Genomic DNA, 21,283 nt, shown 5'->3' with positions numbered 1-21,283 from the left:
TCAATAATTATATAAATATGTATTATTAATATATATTTATATGCACATATAAATATTATATTTATTTATATATCATATTTCATATATTTGTAATATATGTTTATATAAATACATAGAATATATATTATAGAAAGAGGAAACGGGAAGGCACTTGATAGTGGAGAAACCGAGAGCCGGGTGACTGGCAGCATTAGGAGTCTCCGTCAAGCTGACAGTAGGCACCTTTCCTGTGACCAGGACAAGCCGAAGAATGCACCAAGCCACGAGACTATGGTGTCAGCAAGGTACACGCAGCACGCTTCTCCAAATGAGAGGCAGACATGAGGGCAGAGTTAAGGAAACAAGAGTGGGTTTTAGTTAGAGTTTGCCTCATGAATGCAGAAGGTTGACCGTGGCAGAAGCTGGGTGTGAGGTACTGCTATGCTACCTTTGTAATTTTAAACTTACTATAAAAACTGGAATATTACATGTTTAAAGATGAAATCAACAGGCCATTATAATCCAGAAAGAAAACCAAGAATGTGCATGGTGTTCCTATATGGTGAAAAAAAAAAAAACAAACAAACTATGAACTTAGCTCAAAGAGTGTACTACAGGGCATTCATTCTAAGATAATTGACAATCTGTGAGGAAAGGTTAGATCTCTGCATCCAAACTGCAGTCAGATTAAAATTCCAAGTGTAAAAACAAATCTTTAAATATATTAAAAGAAATCTTGGAGAATGTATGTGCTCTTGGACAAGGGAGCCAAACTCAAGATGAAGTGAGAAAAGCAACAACCAAGATGTGATTATATGATCCTCAACTCTATAAAAATAAAAATAAATAAAAAGACAAGTGACCGACTAGAAGAAATGACCCAAAATTTTAATATATAAAATGTAAAATGAGAAATTCTGCAAATAAATTAGAACATCATAAAATAATGCAATGGTAGAGAACAGGCTTGAATAGACAGACGTGTGTCAGGAAAGGAGGCATGAATATGTCCTCCACAGAAGGAACAACCCACCTTTACTGCTAACATACCATGATTTTCCTGTCAGATGACTGCAAGAACAAAGACTGACAGTAATGAACACGGGCAAGAGTGTGGGGACCAGGAGCTTCAACACACTCCAAGTATGGTTAGGAGGCTTAACAAGTCTGTGACATTTTAAAGCCATGTGAAACCGCGTGACTCAAGAGATGATATAGGAGATGATACAGGAGATGATACAGGAGATGATACAGAAGATGATACAGGAGATGATACAGGAGATGACACAGAAGTACTGGGCAGAGATGTGGATACGCATGCACGTCACACTATACATCCGTAATACCCCATGCACATAGCTCTCCAAGGAGTGGCCCTTGCCATCACAGTTAAAGGACAGAGCCAGGGATGTAGCTCAGAGGTCAAGAACCTGTGCAGAGAGCACAGGACTCTACCTTCAGTCCCACATGCAGCAAGAAGAAAAAAATTAGATGACCTAAACGGTAGCATATAACAAAATCTGTGACTTGTTTTAAGACGAGTCAAACATACATGCTTTTCTGGTGCCACCGATCAAACCTGCGGCCTCACATGTGCCAATCATGTGCTCTACAGCTGAGCTACATATGAACTATGTTAAATGTTGAACTCTTAAAGAAATAAGATTGAGGAGACGGGAATGTATTCATATTGTGCTTTAAAAAGTCACTCCCCCCCCCCCCATAGTGAAATAAGCAGAAAGGCGAAGAGGGATACATGCTCAGGGTTTTACATTATAAAGCATTGCCAGGGGCCTCTAAAGACTCCACAGTCTGAAAGCCTCCCAGGAAATCTGCTGCACCCAGAGCAATAGGTAAAGGACACTGCCAAATAACCCAGGCAGCTGGGACCCCAAGGAGCCCAGCAGACTTGGTATCCCCTCTGCTCAAAATCCACCTCCCTTCCTCCCTGCACCTTCCCAACAGGGCAGTTCATCAGTGTGTCTGCCCCTCTGAAGACCACACTGTCTGACAGCATTCCAGGAGACCTGCTGCACCCAGGGCAACAGACCCCACAGTCTGAAGGACTCCCAGGAGATCTGCTATAGCCAGGACCACAGATCTCCCAAGACATCTGCACCAACCCAGGAATACAGGAGGCAAGTCCCAGACAGAGACACCCAGGCCAGTTAACACCAGAGATGACCAGATGATAAGAGGCAAGTGCAAGAAAAAGTAACAGCAGCCAATATACAATCAGAACTCAGTTTTCCCACCACAGCAAGCCCTGGATATACCAACATACCTGAAAACCAAGATGCTGACCTAAAATCCCATCTCATGAAGATAATAGGCTTTTAAGGAGGATATAATTGACTCACTGAAGGAAAACACAGGTAAACAGGTAGAAGCCCTTAAAGAGGAAACAAATAAATCCCTTAAAGAAATACAGGAAAACACAATCAAACAGGTGAAGGAATTGAACAAAGCAGTCCAAGATCTAAAAATCAAAGTCGAAATAATAAAGAAAACACAATGGAGGCAACACTGAAATGGAAAACCTAGAAAAGGGGTCAGGAACTTCAGAACACAAGAGATAAAAGAGAGAAATTCAGGCATCAAAGATAACTTAGACAATATGGAAACAAAAGTCAAAGAAAATACAAAACATAAAAAACTCCTAACCTAAAATATGCAAGAAATCCAGGACACATGAAAAGACCAAACCTAAGAATAATAGAAATACAAGGGAACAAAGATGCACACGTCAAAGGACCAGAAAACATCTTCAACAAAATCAAAGAAGAAAACTTCCCCAACCCAAACAAAGACATGTCCATAAATGTACAAGAAGCCTATAGGACACCAAATAGATTGGACCAAAAGAGAAAAATTTCTTGTCACATAGTAATAAAAACACTAAATGCACAGAACAGAACAAAGAATATTAAAAGTTGAAAGGGGAAAAGGCCAAATAACATAGAAAGGCAGACGTTATCAAAATTACAAGAGACTTTTCAACAGAGACTCTAAAAGCTAGAAGAGCTTAGGCATAGGTCATGCGGACCCTAAGAGAACACAAATACCAGTGCAGGCCACTATACTCTGCAAAACTCTCAATCACCATAGATGGAGAAACCACAATATTTCATGACAAAACCAAATTTAAACAATATGTATCTACCAATCCAGCCCTACAAAGGATTCTAGAAGGAAAACTCCAACACAAGGAGGGTGCCTACACCAATGAAGAAAAAAAAAAAAAATACAAGAAATTAATCATCTCACAGCAAACCCAAAAGCAGAGAATCTTATACACATAATGCTACCAATAACAACAAACATACACAGGAACCAACAATCATCTGTCTTTAATATCTCTCAATATCAACAGATTAAATTCTGCAATAATAATGAATACACAAGCAGGATCCAGCATTTTGCAGCATAAAAAAAAAAAAAACACACCTCAATAACAAAGACAAACACTACTTCAGAGTAAAAGGCTGGGGAAAAAAATCTTCCAAGCAAATGGTCCCAAGAAACAAGCAGGAGTTGCCATTCTAATATCCAATAAAACAGACTTTCAACCAAAGTTATCAAACAAGATGGGGACGGGCACTTCATATTCATCAAAGGAAAAATAACACCAAGAGAAAGTCTCAATTCTGAACATATATGGCCCAAAAGCAGGGGCACCCACATTCATAAAAGAAACTTTACTAAAGCTCAAAAGACCCCACACACAATAATAGTGGGAGACTTCAACACCCTACTCTCACCAATGGACAGGTCACTGAAACAGAAACTAAACAGAGACACAGTGAAACTAATTGAAGTTATGAACCAAATGGATTGAACAGGTATCTATAGAACATTTCACCCCCAAACAAGTGAATATACTCTCTTCTCAGCACCTCGTGGTACATTCTCCAAAACTGACTATATAATTGATCACAAAATAAGAAGATTGAAAGGGGAATCCTATCAGATCACCACTGATTATGACTTCAATAACAACAAAAACAAGAGAACACCCACATACCCATGGAAATTGAACAACTCTACTCAGTGATAAGCTGGTCAGGGAAGAAATAAAGAAAAAAAATTAAAGACTTCCTGGAATGCAATGAAAATGATGGCACAGCATACACAAATTTATGGGACATAATGAAAGCAGTACTAAACTGCTTAAGAGGAAAACTCATAGCACTAAGTGCCCTCCTAAAGAAATTGGAGAGACCCTACACTAGCAACTTAAGAGCATACCTGAAAGCCCTAGAACAAAATTAAGCAAACACACCCAAGAAGAGTAGATGACAGGAAATAGTCAAAACTCAGGGCTGAAATCAACCACATAGAAACAAAGAGAACAATACAACAAATCAACAAAACCAGAAGCTGGTTCTGTGAGAGAATCAACAAGATAGATGAACCCTTAGCCAAACTAACTAAAGGGCACAGAGATAAAGAAACTGAGGAAATTCAAAAAAATCATTAGATCCTACTACCAAAGCCTATACTCAACAAAACTGGAAAGTCTAGATTAAATAGGTGATTTTCTAGACAGATACAATGTACCAGAGTTACATCAAGAGCAGGCAAACTAAATGGTCTCATTTCCCCTAAGGAAACAGAAGCAGTCATTAAAAACCTCCCAAACAAAACAAACAAGCAAACCCAAAGGCCAGATGGCTTTAGCATGGAATTCTACCAGATCTTCAAAGAAGAGTTAAAACCAATACTCCTCAAACTATTCCATAAACTAGAAAGAGAGCACTACTTAATTCACTCTATGAAGCCACAATCACTCTGATACCTAAACCAAATAAAGACCTAACAAAGAAAGAGAACTTCACACCAATTTCTTTTATGAATATCGATGCAAAAATACTCAATAAAATTCTAGCAAACTGAATCCAAGAACACAACAAAACCAGCACTCACCACAATCAAGTAGGCTTCATTCCAGAGATTCCAGGGATTCCAGGTTGATTCAACTTACAAAAATCCATTAACATAATCTACTATATAACCAAACACAAAGAAAAAAAGCACGTGATCATCTCTTTAGATGCGGAAAAAGCATTTGACAAAATAGAACACCCCTTCATGTTAAAAGTATGGATAGATCAGGAATTCAGAGCCCATACCTAAACATAATAAAAACAATATACAGTAAACCAACAGCCAATATAAAATTAAATGGAGAGATACTTAAAGCAATACCACTCAATCAGGGACAAAACAAGGCTGCCAACTCTCCCCATATTTATACAATATAGTACTCAAAGTTCTAGACAGATTAATAAGAAAACAAAGGGAGATCAAAGGGATACAAATTGGAAAGGAAGAATTCAAGGTATCACTGTTTGCTGTTGATATGATAGTATACATAAGTAACCCCAAAAATTCTACCACAGAATTTCTATAGCTGATATACAACTTCAAAGTGGCTAGACATAAAATTAACTCAAACAAATGATAAACAGATTGAGAAAGAAAATAGGGAAACAACACCCTTCACAATAGTCACAAATATAAAATATCTTGGGGTAACTCTAACCAAACATGTAAAAGATCTGTATGACAAGAATTTCAAATCTGTCAAGAAAGAAACAGAAAATGGAGGGATCTCCCATGCTGATGGATTAGTAGGATTAACATAGTAAAAAATGGGCATCCTACTAAAAGCAATTTCCAGATTCAATGGAGTCCCCATCAAAATTCCAACACAATTCTTCATAGACATAGAAACAGTAATTATGAATTTCATACGGAAAAACAAAAAACACAGGATATAGAAAACAATTCTTGCCGGGCAATGGTGGCACACACCTGTAATCCCAGCACCTGGGAGGCACAGGCAGATGGATTTCTGAGTTCAAGGCCAGCCTGGTCTACAGAGTGAGTTACAGGACAGCCAGGACTACACAGAGAAACCTTGTCTCATAAAGAAAGAAAAGAAAACAATTCTTAACATTAAAAGAACTTCTAGGGGATGTTCCTCCCTGACCTCAAGCTGTACTACAGAGAAATAGTGATAAAAACTGCATGGTATTGGTACAGAGACAGTCAGGTTGATCAATGAAATAGAATTAAAGACCCAGAAATAAAACCACACACTTATGAACACTTGATATTTGACAAAGAAGCCAAAAATATACAATGGGGGGAAAAAAGGATCTTCAATAAATGTTGCTGGTCTAACTGGAAGTTGGTATGTAAGAAAATGAAAATAAATCCATATTTATCACCTTGCACAAAGCTTAAGTCCAAGTGGATCAAGGACCTCAACATAAGACCAGATACACTGTATCTACTAGAAGGGAGAGTGGGAAAGAGCCTTGAACTCACTGGCATATGGGGGGAAATTTTCAAAACAGAACTCCAATGTCTCAGGCTCTAAAATCAAGAATTGATAAACGGGGCCTCATGAAGCTGAAAAGCTTCTGTAAGGCAAAGGACACAGTCAATAGGTCAAATCAGCAACCTACAGATTGGGGAAAAAAAAAATCTTCACTACCTCCACATCCAATAAAGGGCTAATATCTAAAATATATTTTTAAAAAATCAAAAAGCTAGCCTCCAAAAAACTAAAGAACCAAATCAAGAAAATGGTGCATAGAGCTAAACAGAGAATTCACAACAGAAGAATCTCAAAAGGCTGAGAATCGCTTAAAGAAATGTTCAAGTCCTTACTCATCAGAGAATTCAAATCAAAACAACCCTAAGACTTCACCTTACACCAATCAGAATGGCTAAGATCAAAAACTCATGTTGGAGAGGATGTGGAGAAAGAGGAACACTCCTCCATTGCTGGTGGGATTGCAAACTGGTTCAACCACTCTAGAAATCAATTCAGAGGCTCCTCAGAAAACTGGAAATAGATCTATCTGAAGACCCAGCAATACCACTTGTGTGCATATACCCAAAAGATGCCCACCATGCCACAGAAACATGTGTTCCACTATGATCACAGCAGCCTTATCTGTGATAGCTGGAAGGTAAAAATGGCCCAGTTGTTCCACGACAAAAGAATGGATACAGGAAATATGGAATACTATTCAGCCATTAAGAACGAGGACATCATGAGTTTTGCAGGTAAATGGATGGAACTAGAAAATGTCGTCCTGAGTGAGGTAACTCAGATATGTACTCACTAAGTGTTATTAAGCCAAAAAAAAAGTGGATATTTGCCAAAATAAATAAATAAAGTACAGAATACCTAGGATACAATGTACAGAACTCAAGAAGGTTAACAAGCAGAAGGGCCCAAGTAAGGAAGCTTCAACCCCACTTAAGAAGGTGAAGAAAACAATCACGGGAGGCAGAAGGAGGGAGAGACCTGGGTGGGAAAGAGGAGAGGAAAGGGGAAAGGATTAGGTATGGAGAGGCAGGAGAGAAGCCCAGAATGAATGGAAATATGCAATCTAGGGAGGGGGGGTGTTGGGGACCCTCTAGAATGTACCAGAGACCTGAGAGATGAGAAAATCTCAAGACTCAAAGGGAGGGACTTTAGATGAATAGCCCAACAATGAAGAGAGGGAACTTGTAGAGTCCACCTCAGGTAGAAAGACAAGGCATCAAGTGGAGAGGGATGGAGTTGCCATCCCACAGTCAAAAGTTCTGACTCAGAATTGTTCCTGTCTAAAAGAATTGCAAGGACAAAAAATGGAGAAGAGACTGAGGGAAGGTGATCTAGTAACTGGCCTAACTTGGGATCCATCTCAAGAAGAGGCTCAAAGACCTCACACTACTACTGATGCTATGGTATGCTTGCAGACAGGAACCTAGCATGGCTGTCCTCAGACAGCCCAAGCAGCTGACTGAGGCAGATGTAGATACTTATACCCAACCACTGGACTGAAGTCTAAGACCCCTGTGGTTGAATTAGGGAAAGGCTGGAAGAAGCTGAGGAGGAGGGCAACCCTATAGGAAGACCAGCAGTCTCAACTAACCTGGACCCCTGAGATCTCTCAAACACTGAGCCACCAACCAGGCAGCATACACCAGCTGCTCCAAGGCCCCCAGCACAGATACAGCAGAGAACTGCTTGCTCTGGCCTCAGTGGGAGAAGACATGCCTAACCTCCGAGAGAGAATTGAGGCCCCAGGAAATGGGGAGGCCTTGCAGGGAGGGGAACATCCTCTTGGAGATGGGGGTGGAGCAGGGGGAATGGGATGAGGAACTGAGGGAGGGCAGAGTGGGAAGGGGCAATGACTGGCTTATAAAAAATTATGAAAGTATTTCCAGGACTGGGGAAATGAGCTAGAGGGTAAATGCGCTTTCTGTGTAACATGAATATTCAAGTTGGATTCTGCAGCACCAACATAAAAAGCTAGGCATGTAGATATGTGACTGTGTGTGAGTGTGTGTGCGCGTGTGTGTGTGTGTGGGGACCAGGACACCCACATCTTTCTCTGGCCACCACAACTGCATAAGGGTACACACCCGTACACACACATTTGTATAACACATCCCACACAGTGTTTTCTCAAATGACTCCAGTATGCATGTCTAAAGCCAAGAGCCTTCCTTCTGTGACGTGATCATCAGTCACAGAAGTCATTGTAACTTGATTCTCTTGGAGACTCAATGGCAACACAACAACAACGTTGCTAGGCAACATAACATTAGTAAAAAGAGCATCAACTGCACCTGTACAGGGTTCTAAGCATGAACTCTAAACACTGGATGCAAACACCACACTGACCTGGGAACAGGCATGTCTTCCCTGCCTGACTCAAACCTTCTAGCACACAGGCTAGAAAACACCAGAAAGCAGGTGTCATAAGTCAGTAACTTTCTCTTCTAAGTGACATGCTGTGTGGGAAAGCTCTTTGTAAATTCCATACCAGCCATCTGTGACCGACAGCTCTCAACTGTGAACCTATATTTCATTCAGCCTTTCAGTTATATGTCATTAGCAATACTTGGCTATCAATTACGCTGACACCATATCAGTGAATAAGGAAGTACAATATACTATATAACTACAGTACATTCACACCTAGAAAATTATTATCTATAATTTCCATGTCACCACAGGAAGCTCACTTATTCATTCTACATTGTAAAAAACACAAAACTATATACACACTAAAAAGAAAAAAATTTCCAAAGGAGTTGACTTCCAAATGAACATCATGGGGGGGAGGGGCAAATGAAAGCCTAACAGGATTTAACCAAAAAACTAAAATTGCCTCACAACAATAAAATAAGCCCAGTCCGCGTGTCTAGGAGGGGAAATCTGCCGATAGACGGAGAGGAGGAAGCGAGCAGCCCTTGCAGAGGGTGTGCACTAAGTTTGCTTAAACTGGGGTCAGTGAAGTCCACCAGAATGAGATACCCTGCCTGGAAAGGCAGGGGTGGGGGCAGGGAGTCAGATGCCTCAGGGACTTTATGTGGTCCCTGAGGTCAGGGATTCCACGGCCACTGTGACACACCAGACACTTTGCCACCACTTCTGAGGAGTCTTCAAACTTTACAGCATGGCCTGAGTATAGCAGCACTCAGAATATTCAAGCGCTCTTGAGCCCGGAGGCAGGAAGACTGTGAACTTGAAGGCTAATCTAGGATACACGGAGCAAAACGCTGCCTCAAACAAGTCAAAACAAGCAAAAGGAAGGCCTGTTTCCTAACCACACTCATTCTTTAGTTCTCTTTTGTACTGAGGATTAAATCCAGTGCTTCCCACTGGTGAAGCACACACTGTGCTGGATTTCAGCCCTAGTCACTCGCCCTCATTCTGAGGCGTTCTGCAAGCATCCAGCAATCTATACTTACATAGCGCTGCCTGCAAGGATGCCAACCCTGTGCTAAATCAGGTCAGAAAGAAGATTTTATCTGCATGGTGTGTGCTTTAAGAAATATGTACTCATTCCACCGGTCTCTAAATACTACAGTCAACGAGATGTGTTAGCGTGCACATGTTGTTGCTAGCCTTTCCTTAGTTATCGTGAGTGAGGGAAAGAGGGTGTGTGTGATGGGAGAGTAAAGTCCAAGGACAACTCTCACACGTGGCTCTCCTTCCATCCTGTAGGTCCCCGGGACTGAACTCAGCCAGTCTGCCTTGGCAGCAAGCCCCTTTACCCATTGTGTCATACCAACGGCCCACTGTTTAGTTTTAACATAACTTCCTTTTATTATTTATTTATTTATTTATTTATTCACTTTATACTCTGCTTACTACCACTCCTCCTGGTATAAATTCTTAATGATGTGTACGGAATTCCAGATTTTTTTTTTTATCCCTGGTGACTGAAAAAGAGAATAAAAACATATAAATAGAACAGAAAGCAAGAGGTCTGATGAAAGTATGGCAAAAATGTCCCATCGGCTGTTAAAAGAGAGTGACGGCAGTGCAGACGGGCATGACAGTATCTGCCGATACACTGGGTGTTCTCAAATACTTCATTTTAAGCAATTAAATGCACAATGTTGTTCCAAAAACAATCAAAGGCATGGGCAGCACCACCAACTGGAGTAGGACGCAGTCTGAATACCTGTTACTCTCTCTAGTTCAGAGCTTCCTGGGACTGATTGTATGTTAGTCACAGAAAAACAAATGTGGTTCGTTTGGACCCACAATGTCACAGCCACTAGGAATAATAATGATGTAAGAATATAGGGAAAACCGTCCCCTTGGGTTCTCTCTCGTACCCGTGTCGCAAGCAGATCCTGTGGCCAGCGCTGGCATGATGCAGGCTGCGGATATGTGGCCGTTCTCCACTCTCCTGTCTCAGGAAGCGCCAGGAAATTTAATGGACTGCAGCCGTGTTTCACCCAAGAGTTGTCCTGCAAGCCCTTCCTAGGAAGAAAAGAAACATTTAAACATTTATATGTATATAAAAAAAAAGCAAGTATCTTTTACTAAATCAAACGCCCTAAAACTAATTTAAAATTTGTATTTAGCACTATACCAGAGCCATCATAGTTCATCTAAGGAATATTTTTTTCTGCAGTGACAGGCTGATATTTAACAGGAGAGTTAATGATTTTGATGTCGTTTCTGACTGAACACATACTGGCCCTGCATGTGTCAAGGACTGTGACATTTGCTGGGGGCTGCTCATCAGATGCACCCTGCCCTCTCAGAAGAGTCTGTGTAGCCACTTCTCCCTCTCTTATCCTAATTCTAGCTGTATTTTCCAACGTCTGACAGAGACTCTTGGAGTCACTAGCAAGCTACAACTCTGTTGAGTTCATCCCAGTACCACAGGCTGAGCATATCCTTGACAAAGTTGCCCGGCTAGAAGCAGGGCATTGATACAGCTCACAGAAGTGCTAGCAATCCAAGCTAAACCTTCTTTTAGTAAAAATTTAAGCTTGGTTATACCCTGGAAAATATACAGTTTTCATTGACTAGCCTAACGTTATCTCACAATAAGAGGATAGGAGAGTGTGTATATAAAAGCTGTGCACGGTCAGTTCTCGATTTACCTCTAATCCTGCTGGCTCTGTGATCTTGGGTAACTTATTTAATATTATTAAGCCTTAATTTCCTTATATGCAAATGAAGATAACTCAGAACTGCATGATAATTAAATGTGTCAAGACATGCCTTGCACGGGGTAAGCAAACGATAAAAGCTGGTTGTGTGGCACTTTATTTCTTTAATTCAGGCAATACAATTACAAAGTTAAAACATACAAGGAAACAGGGAGATCACAATCCACCCAGCCCAGCGCCTAAGAACGAGCCCGCCATGTGTTTTAAATTTGGATCACTGCAGACTAACAACGGAAAATACACATCATTTACATTTTTTTTGCTGAAATCATAACTATACAAAGCATTTTAGTACATTTTCCCCCAATTTGCCATACAGCAAACTCAGTCACTTAAAAGCATATTTTAACATATATTAAAGACAACAAGAAAAACAGACACTGTAAACACTGGAAAAATGATTCACTTCAATTCCTGAAGACTCTAAATTGCTGATTCATATTACAGAATGGCGACAAACTAGCTTACCAGCTTTCACTTGAGAAAAGTGCAGCTGTAAAATTCCAGTAAAGCCTTCTAAATTAGCATTTTAATTGTCGAAGTGAAAACTGATATTTAAAAAAAAAATCCACCATCAAATAGACTTTCTTGGACTTGATTACCTGCTGTGATGCCTTCCCATCTGCTTCCCATTCTCACAAAGGCAAACACAATCCGCTCACACTACACACCCAGACAGGGAACGGCGTTAATTAAAAATAGGACGGCAGTTATTTAAATTCCAAGCAAAAATATAACTCACTGAGCTAAAAGTTAAAAATGAAAAGGAGAGGGCGAGCCAGGCCTCACTCATGACACGGCCTTTTCTCCAAAAATCTTACAAGGAAACCTTGCTTTGGTCTCATAAATTATTCCAATCAGGATTAAGATTTAACTACATAAAAATATACCTTCTATAAAGCAAGGGCACAGATGAAGCAAATAGAACTCCAGAAAGACCACTGATAATCTAAAGAATCCATTGTTAACGGACTTTTATTTTCCTAACAGGAAAGGAAAAAAAAACAATTGGAAATGTATAAAGTGTATTCACACACACTTGTACCATTAGGGTAATACCTCTTTATGATGTAAGCAGATATGGTGCTTTTCCCGAGTCTGTGTACATACAACTTAGCTCTTCAGGCCACGAGAAGTCAGATTTCGCGTAGCAGTCACCACAAGCACAGAAACACATACACTCTATACTAACCCCACCTTTTCACCACCTAAGGAACGCATGGTGTTTCACATTTATAAACTACATATGTCACATAACCCAATTTATACTTTTATCAAAAAAAAATGCAAGATTTAATAGAATGTGGGACAGTCCTCAGTGCAGGAATACTGACAAAACCCTGATATCCCTCTTCAAAACAATTTTTAAGCCACTGTTACCACACATGAGAGGAATTAGCATTTTTCATTCTTTTTTCAAGATGAACTATCAGGGTTAAATTTGTCCCAGGCTGTGTGTTTATCAAAAAGTAATAATCTTCTAAGAATATATTATACATCATAATTCTCTTCCTAGAAAAGTGCAAGTGTATGAATTTTTAAAAACAGTCTGATAGAATCCTAACTAGAAAAATGCTCAGCATTTTGTGGAATGAAGTAGTATTGCTGGATTTAACTTTCAAATTGGGTTAAATTTTTGTGTAATAATGTTATTTTCCTTGGCTAAATTGATTGAAAATGCTTTGGAATTTGTCAGAATACAGCCGTAATTATTGCTGACCGTTGTATGGAACCGATTTACTACAACACAAAAATACCAGCTGTTACAGTATGTCCTAAGAGGGATTACTGGATATTCTTAAATTGAAGTTCAATCCATCTTTCCATAAAAAAGAGAAAGACCTGGATGCCAGGAACAAAACAGCAGTATCAAATGCACCTGAGGCATTTACAATACCCAACAGGACCATTACAGCTCTCCTTTAAAAAGGCTTATTTTTGAAATTTCACTATTCCAGTTGTACCTTGCTTCTATATATCACACTGGATCAGGTTTTCCTGGCATTGATCACGTGGAAACAGTGAACTACATGAAGGTCTACGTGCTCAAAATGTTCAAGTCTACCCTGGCTACATTCAACGCCTCTGTAGCACTGCTGACATCCAGTGGCCAATCACAGAACTGCAAGTACCTGAAGGAAGATGGTGATGGTGATGATGTATGTATGTATGTGTGTGTGCGTGCGTGTGTGTCTTTGCTATGCGTGTAAGATACATGAATGTTACAGCACACACGTGGAAATACCCAGGACAACTTTGGGGGTTCGGTTCTTTCCTTTCACCCTGAGTTCTAGGGATCTAACTTACTTACCCCAGGCTTACTCAGCAAGCACATGTACTTGAAAGCTATCTCTCCAGCCCAAGGAATTTTTTGATTTCTTGTAAAGCAAAAATTGACTTAATTCATCTAGCAACAAAGTTCCATGAAAAATTATTGTTTAATATGAACATATACAGTAAAGAAAACAATAAATCAATCTCTACTTAGGCAGGTTTTCCCTGAACATGGAAGCGTTCTGCAAATCGTATAACAGCTATCGGTGGCCTGTTATTTCAGGAGACAATGGCCGTGATCAGGGATTTAAAAGTCAGGCTTCCAGTTCTGAATCTAACAGAACAATGAAATAATCCAAGTAAGAGTAATGTCTACATTATAAATCTAACATTGCAAATCTTTAAAGGGCAGTTTCGGAGATTCATTGGTAACATTAATTAATGAAGCACTCTAATATCTGTTAACATATCTACAAATCTTCAGAGACATAGCTGTAAGAATGTAACAGAGAAAAGGGGGCTTATGGGACTTTCAGGGAGTGGGGGGCTAGAAAAGGGGAAATCATTTGAAATGTAAATAAAAAATATATCGAATAAAAAAAAAAAAAAGAATGTAACAGAGACCAGACAGAGCTCCATGCCACAAATCTGTTCACATGAAATGATTTTCGGGCTTAGGACATAGCTCACTGGCAGGGCCCATGCCTTGAGTGCTTGAAGCCCTGCAGTACCACACACATGCATGCACACAGAAACAGAGTACATGCTGTGCACATAAACAGTTCTCACAGAACATCCGCAGACCACTCCAATCTCAAAGGCCTTGCAGGGAGAAAGGAGGAGCATAATGCTTAGCTATGTTTGGGGGAGGGGGGGATGCTGAAATAACATTTCTCCTTTGCACTTTCAACATCTAGTAAAAGCACTGGTACCTTGGCATGAGTAAGGACCATGAAAGCTAGCCCTCAGGAAGAGGCAGCCCCACCTCAGAGCTCTGAACCACGTCTCTGATGCACGTGGTGTCTTCAGCAATCAGGAATTACCTTCCACCTCTTGGGGAGGAGGCCAGGGGCAACCAAGCACAACAATAGACTGTGCATTTTGGGAAGTGCCTTAGCCTGGCCAATAACTGTAAAAAGGACTTCTCCTCATGTCTGGGGTGGGGGTTTTTAAGTGGCCTCTGACTACTGGAGAGAGAGCTGTTAGCCTAGATGAGAAAAATTTCTTAAAACTATATGTATATCTACACTCTACATTTTGTGCCCTGTAGGGTTTTGAGAGGGTGTTATTTGTTTTGTAAATAGTTTATAATTTGATTCCTTGTGATTTTTTTCAGCTATCTATATTGCGATTTCATCTACCTTCCTGCTTCTATATTTTTTTTTTTTTTACCCTTCTTCCTCCCCAGGGATTCCCCCCCTTCCCATTTCCCATATCACCTGTTTCCTGCAGTTTCTTCACCCCCTTCCCACTTGTTCTATATTTACCTCTGTAAGGGTCCCCCCTTTTCTATTTCCCTATGAAATTACATAACCCCGCTATTCCCCTCAATTGCCCTCAAGCCCCCACATCCTGACAGTAGCTCCAGTGTCCTGCCCTAGCTCCTGTAGTCAGGGTTATTATTATTGGCTATGTGTTCACATCTAAAGGGTTGGACCTGGAGTCTCCAATAGCAGAGAACACGGGACATTAGTCTTTCTGGGTCTGAGCTACATCACTCAGAATGACCTTTCCTGGTTCCATCTATTTACGTGAAAAGTTTGTAGTTTTATTTTGCTTTAACACTAAGTAGTATTCCATAGCATCTATCTACTTTTTGGTTGTAGGATATTTAGGTTGTTTCCATTTCCTAGGCATTGCCTAACCATGGCAATGAATATGGCTGAGAAAGCATCTTGGACAGTGATGTCAAGTCCTGTGTGGTGGTACAGCTGGGTTATATGGTACATTTATTTTAGCTGTTGAGAATTCTCCACACTGATTTCCACAGTGGCTGTACCAGACTGTAAAACCACCAATAGTAAGTGATAGCTCCTTTTTCCCCACATCCCCGCCAGCAGTTGCTGTTGGCTGGCTGTTCTACTGATTTCTGCCATTGTAACTGGGATAAGAAGAAATCACACAGTTATTTCGATTTGTGTTTCCCTAATTGATAGGGATTATGGATGTTTCTGAGCTATTTCTTAGCTGCCACTGCCTTCTCCCCTTCTTCCCTCTTCCCTCTTCCCTCCTCCCTCCTTCTTCTTTTGTAAACTCTCTATTCAGATGCCAAGCCCACTTTTCAAATGGGCTGTTTGATTTTGGTTTGGATTTTTTTTTTTTTTTTTGCTCTGTTTTTGGTGTCCTTTGTATATTCTGGATATTAAACCGCTCTCAGGTGTACAGCTGGCACAAATTCTCTCTCGTCCCTTGGGTCCTTTTCACCCAGTTTCACCTCCTTTTCTTGCTATGCTCAGTTTTTGAGTTTGATGCAGTCCCACTTGTTAACTACTGGTCTTGAGCTAATGGTGTCTTATTCAGAAGTCGTGTCACAATCTACATCACGTAGGCACTGCCTACCTATGTCTTCCTCTAGATGTTTCAGTGTCTCAGGTTTCAGGCTTAAATCCCTGATCCATCTGGTGTTAGTTTTTTGTGGAAAGTGATAAATACAGGCCTAATCTGATTATTCTGCCTGTGGACGTGCAGTTTTCCCAGCACCATTTGTCAAAGATGCTTTGTTTGGTTTGGTGGGGTTTTTTTCAGTATTTATTCACTTTACATCTCAATCGAGCCTTCCACACCGCCCCGCCCAGCCCTTATAAATCTCTCCTCACAGAAGGGGAAACCCCCTTGGGTAGCACCCCACCCTGGGACATCCAGTAGCAGCCGGACTAAGTCAGCCTCTCCCACTGTGGCCCAACCGGGAAGTCCAGCTAGGGGAAGGGGATGCAGGCAGCAGAGACAGCCTCCGCTCCAGGGACCCACATCAAGACCAAGTTGCACATCTGCTACAAGTGCACAGGACCTAGGTTCAGGCCCTGTACAGACTCTGGCTGGTGGTTCAGCCTCTGTGGGCCTCCATGGGCCCAGGCTAGTTGACTCTGTAGGTCTTCTTATGGTGTCCTTAACCCTCCAACTCCCTCAGTTCTATCCTTCTCCCTTCCACCTGACTCCTCAAATTCTAAAAGATGCTTTTTATCAGCATTATTATTTTTTTTTTACATCTTTGTCAAATTTTAAGCTGCTGAAGTTACCCATCCAGCAGCACGGGATGTCTTTCCACTCTCTAGTGTTTATTCTTTATAGAGGTCCATCACTTCCTTGGTTAGGTTCACTCCTAACCTATTGCTAGGTGAATTGTGAATGGTACTGTTATCCATGACGTCCTTTCTGATATGTTTGTGGGAAAAAAAATTTTGAAAAGCTATTTATTTGTGCAAGTTGATTCTGTATCCTACCATGTTGCTGATTTTTTTTTTATCATTTCTAGAAATTTTCTGGTATAAGTTTTGAATCTCTAATGCATAGAACTATGTCATCTGCAGAGAGGATAGTAAGACCTCTTTCTCTATTTGTGTCCCTTTAATTCCCTTCTCTTGCTTGCCTCTCCCAGCTAGTGCTCAGAGGACAGTATTGAAGAGGGATGGGGAGCGTAGACGTCCCTGTCTCATGTCTGATCTCAGTTGGATTTCCTGTAGGTTTCTTTTATTGTGCTGAGGTATGTTCCCTCCATCCACATATTCTCTAAGACTCTTATCATGAAGGTATCACTTTGACAAAGGCTTTCTCTGCATCTATTGAGATGAACATGTGATTTTTGTCATTAAATCCACTTATATAGTTTAATACATTGACTGGCTTCCGTATGTTAAACCATTCCTGCATTTCAGGGATGAAGCCAACTTGATCAGAGTGTATAATCTTTTGGATGCATGGGTGTATTCTATTTGTATTTTATTGAGTATTTTTGAGTCTATGTTCACTAGAGACGTTGGCTTACAGTTTTCCTTTACTGTCATGCTGTCTTTACCTGGTTCAGGTGTTAGAGTGACACTGGTTTCTTAGGAGCTTGGGAGAGCACTTTTTGTTGGTTGTTGCTGTTATAGAATAGCAGAGGAATGCCTAGCTGCGAGTCTTCAAATGGCTGGTAGAATTCCACTGTGAATCCATCTGTTTAGACCTTTTTTTTTTTTTTTTTTTTTATTTTAGAAGCCTCTTTATTAGTGTTTCGGTCTCCTTGTTTGTTAAGCTCTGTTTAAGTTGATAACTTCCTTGATTTAATTTTGGTGGTTTCACTGCCTCTATAAAGTTATCTACTCCTTTCAGACTTCCCAGCTTTGTTGAGCACAGGTTATAAAAACATTCCCTATTCTGAATTTCTTTAGTGTCTGTTGTAATATTTCCCTGTTCATTTCTAATTCTGTTAATTTGGGTCCTCTCCTTCTTTCTTTCCTTTTGTTAGTTCCGGCCAAGAATCTGATGATTTTGCTTATCATTTCAAAGAACCGGCTCTTAGATTCATTGATTCCTTATATTGTTTTTGTTGTTTCTTTTGGGTTGATTTCTATTCTTATTTTTCTATTTCTTGCCATAGAATATGTTTAGATTTGGTTTGTTTGTTTTCCCAGATTTTTGAGTTTCTTGGTTCCTTCTTTGACCTATTCATTGTTTAGTAATGAGTTATTAAATCTTATTTTGAATTTTCATATTTACTAGAAGTTTGTTGTTGTTGCTGGTGTTGTTTTGCTGTCAATTTTAAGTTTTATTGCATTGTGGTAAGATAAAAGATGGGGTAAAAAATTTTTGTCTCAAGATATAAGGGTTTTTATGTGCTGCTGAGTAGAATGTTTGTTCTTTGGTGTTAGCAAAGAAAATATGTTCAGTCCATTTGATGCATGGTGTTAACTAATTCTGATGTTTGTTTATGTTTTTATCCACATGACCTGTCTATTGAGGAAAGTATAGTACTTAAATCATCTACTATTAATATATTAATGTTAATGTGTATCATTAATTCCAATAGTAGACTTTTTATGAAATTGGGTGCCCCTGAGTTTAGTGCATATATGTTTCAGATAGTAATCACTTCCTGGTTAATTCTTCACTTGATTAGAATGAAGTGTCCCTCATTATCTCTTCTGGTTAGTTTTAGATTTAGTCTACTTTGTAAGAGAATAGCAACACCTCCTTGCTTCCTAGCCCCAACTGATTGGAGCTCTCTGTCCATCCTTTTACTTTAAGGTAGTTCCTGTCTTTAGAACTAAGATATGTTTCTTGTAGGCAGAAGAGAGGTGAGTTATGTTTCTTGATACATTCGGTCAGTCTGTGCCTTTTGATTGGAGAATCATGGCCATTGATACTTAAAATTTTTGTTGAAATTGTGGTCATCATGTTGATTTTTAGTGATGGTGTTAATTATCAGTAGTATACTGGTTTTAATGATTATGGTTTTGTATTTATTACCAGAGTTTCTCTGCTCCACCCCTTTTTCTGTCTGAAATAGTTTCCTATAATTTCCTAAGGTTTTGTTTTGTTGTTTACAAATTTTTTAGGCTGTTTAAGTCATGGAAAAAAATTCTTGCTCCCTCACTCACAGCAGATGGTTTTGCTGGGATAATTATTGTAGGTTGCCTACATGGTCTTTTAGGATGTGGAGTGTACTACTCTAGGCTTTCAACGTTTCCATTGAGAAATCAGATGTTGTTTTGATTGCGTTTCCTTTATACATTACTTGCATTTGTTCAAAAACTGCCATAAGGTCCTGTGCGGCAACTGCTGGCCTTATTTCCAGGGCAACAAGAGTGCTACTTAGAAGAGCCTGCCTAGGCCCAGACCTTGGAATACTCCCCAGTCCTAGCCTAGACTCTAGCAGTGATGCTATGCAGTTATGGTTTAGGTTGAGGCCTGTGATTCATTTTAGAGTTGGCATATGTGCAGCATGAGGGTTAAGAATCTCGTTTCATCCTTCTATGTGTAGACATCCAAAATTCCCCAGCACTACTTGCTGAAAATGCTGTCTTTCCCCCAATGTGTATGTGTAGCATCTTCATCAAAATTCAGGAGAAGTTGCAAGGACTTATAACTGGATCTTCAGTTCTACACCACTGCTCTGTACGTCTGCTTGGAAGCCGGCACCATGTTGTCTCTCTTATCATTGCTCTATAGTATAACTTGAAATTGGCTATGGTAATATCCCCAGTAGTAGCTTTTGCTCAGGTTACTTTGGATAATCATTTATGTGCCCCTATGAACTTAAGAATCATTTTTTTTATTTCTATACAGAATGACACTGAGATTTGGCTGTCCATCTTTTTAACAATCTATGACAAAAGGAAGAAGATGTATGAGGTAGAGTTGCTTTATAGCCAGCAAGGCTGTCAGTAACACACCTGTGGTAAACTTCACTTTTGTTTAGTTTTTTTTTCATTTTTTTTATTCAATATATTCTTTATTTTCATTTCAAATGATTTCCCCTTTCCTGGATCCCCCCTCTCCGAAAGTCCCATAAGCCCTCTTCCCTCCCCCTTCTCTGTCCTGGTATTCCCCTACACTGCTGCACTGAGCCTTTCCAGAAGCAGGGGCCTCTCCTTCATTCTTCTTGGGCATCATTTGATATGTGTATTGTTTCTTGGGTATTCCGAGCTTCTGGGCTAATATCCGCTTATCAGTGAGTGCATACCATGTGTGTTCTTTTGTGATTGGATCACCTCACTCAGGATGACATTCTCCAATTCCACCCACTTGCCTAAGAATTTCATGAATTTATTATTTTTAATAGCTGAGTAGTATTCCATAGTGTAATTAATGTGCATACCACATTTTCTGTATCCATTCCTCCGTTGAGGGTCATTTGGGTTCTTTCCAGTCTCTGGCTATTATAAATAGGGCTGCTGTGTCCTTATTACGTGCTGGGGAATCCTCTGGGTATATGCCCAGGAGTAGTATAACGGGGTCCTCTGGTAGTATCATGCCCAGTTTTCTGAGGAACTGCCAGACTGACTTCCAGAGTGGTTGTACCAGTTTGCAATCCCACCAGCAGTGGAGGAGTGTTCCTCTTTCTCCACATCCTCTCCAGCACCTGATTTCTCCTGAGTTTTTGATCTTAGCCATTCTGATTGGTATGAGGTGAAATCTCAGGGTTGCTTTGATTTGCATTTCCCTGATGACTAACTAAGGATGCTGATTTCTTTAGGAGCTTCTCAACCCTTCGATACTCCTCAGGTGAAAATTCTTTGTTTAGCTCTGTACCTCATTTTTTAATAGGGTTATTTGGCTCTCTGGAGTCTACCTTCTTGAGTTCTTTGTATATCTTGGATATTAGCCCTCTGTCAGATATAGGGTTGGTAAAGATCTTTTCCCAATTTGTTGGTTGCCGTTTTGTCCTTTTGACAGTGTCTTTTGCCTTACAGAAACTTTGCAATTTTATGAGGTCCCAAAGTGGCTGGATATAAAATTACCTCAAGCAAATCAGTAGCCTTCCTATACTCAAAGGATAAACAAGCTGAGAAAGAAATTAGGGAAATGACACCCTTCACAATAGCCATAAACAACACAA

General features: G+C 40.1%; 1 protein-coding gene across 3 annotated transcripts in view; it reads right to left on the bottom strand.

Moving 5' to 3' along the window:
- Mpp7 (MAGUK p55 scaffold protein 7) overlaps positions 1-21,283 on the bottom strand; it is a 225,124-nt gene that overhangs the window by 158,944 nt on the left and 44,897 nt on the right. For 2 of the 3 annotated variants that reach the window (XM_052157097.1, XM_052157098.1), the window contains one exon: positions 10,624-10,771. In XM_052157097.1, coding sequence (XP_052013057.1) covers positions 10,624-10,660 — 37 coding nt within the window. In that variant the 5' untranslated portion in view covers positions 10,661-10,771. The remainder of the gene's footprint in view (positions 1-10,623; positions 10,772-21,283) is intronic. The other variant, XM_052157099.1, reaches the window with a different exon arrangement.

The sequence above is a fragment of the Apodemus sylvaticus genome, chromosome 14 (genome assembly GCF_947179515.1).
Source record: "Apodemus sylvaticus chromosome 14, mApoSyl1.1, whole genome shotgun sequence".
Taxonomy (NCBI): domain Eukaryota; kingdom Metazoa; phylum Chordata; class Mammalia; order Rodentia; family Muridae; genus Apodemus; species Apodemus sylvaticus.
Note: the sequence above shows the minus strand (reverse complement) of the source record. Positions and strands in the feature narration are given on the sequence as shown.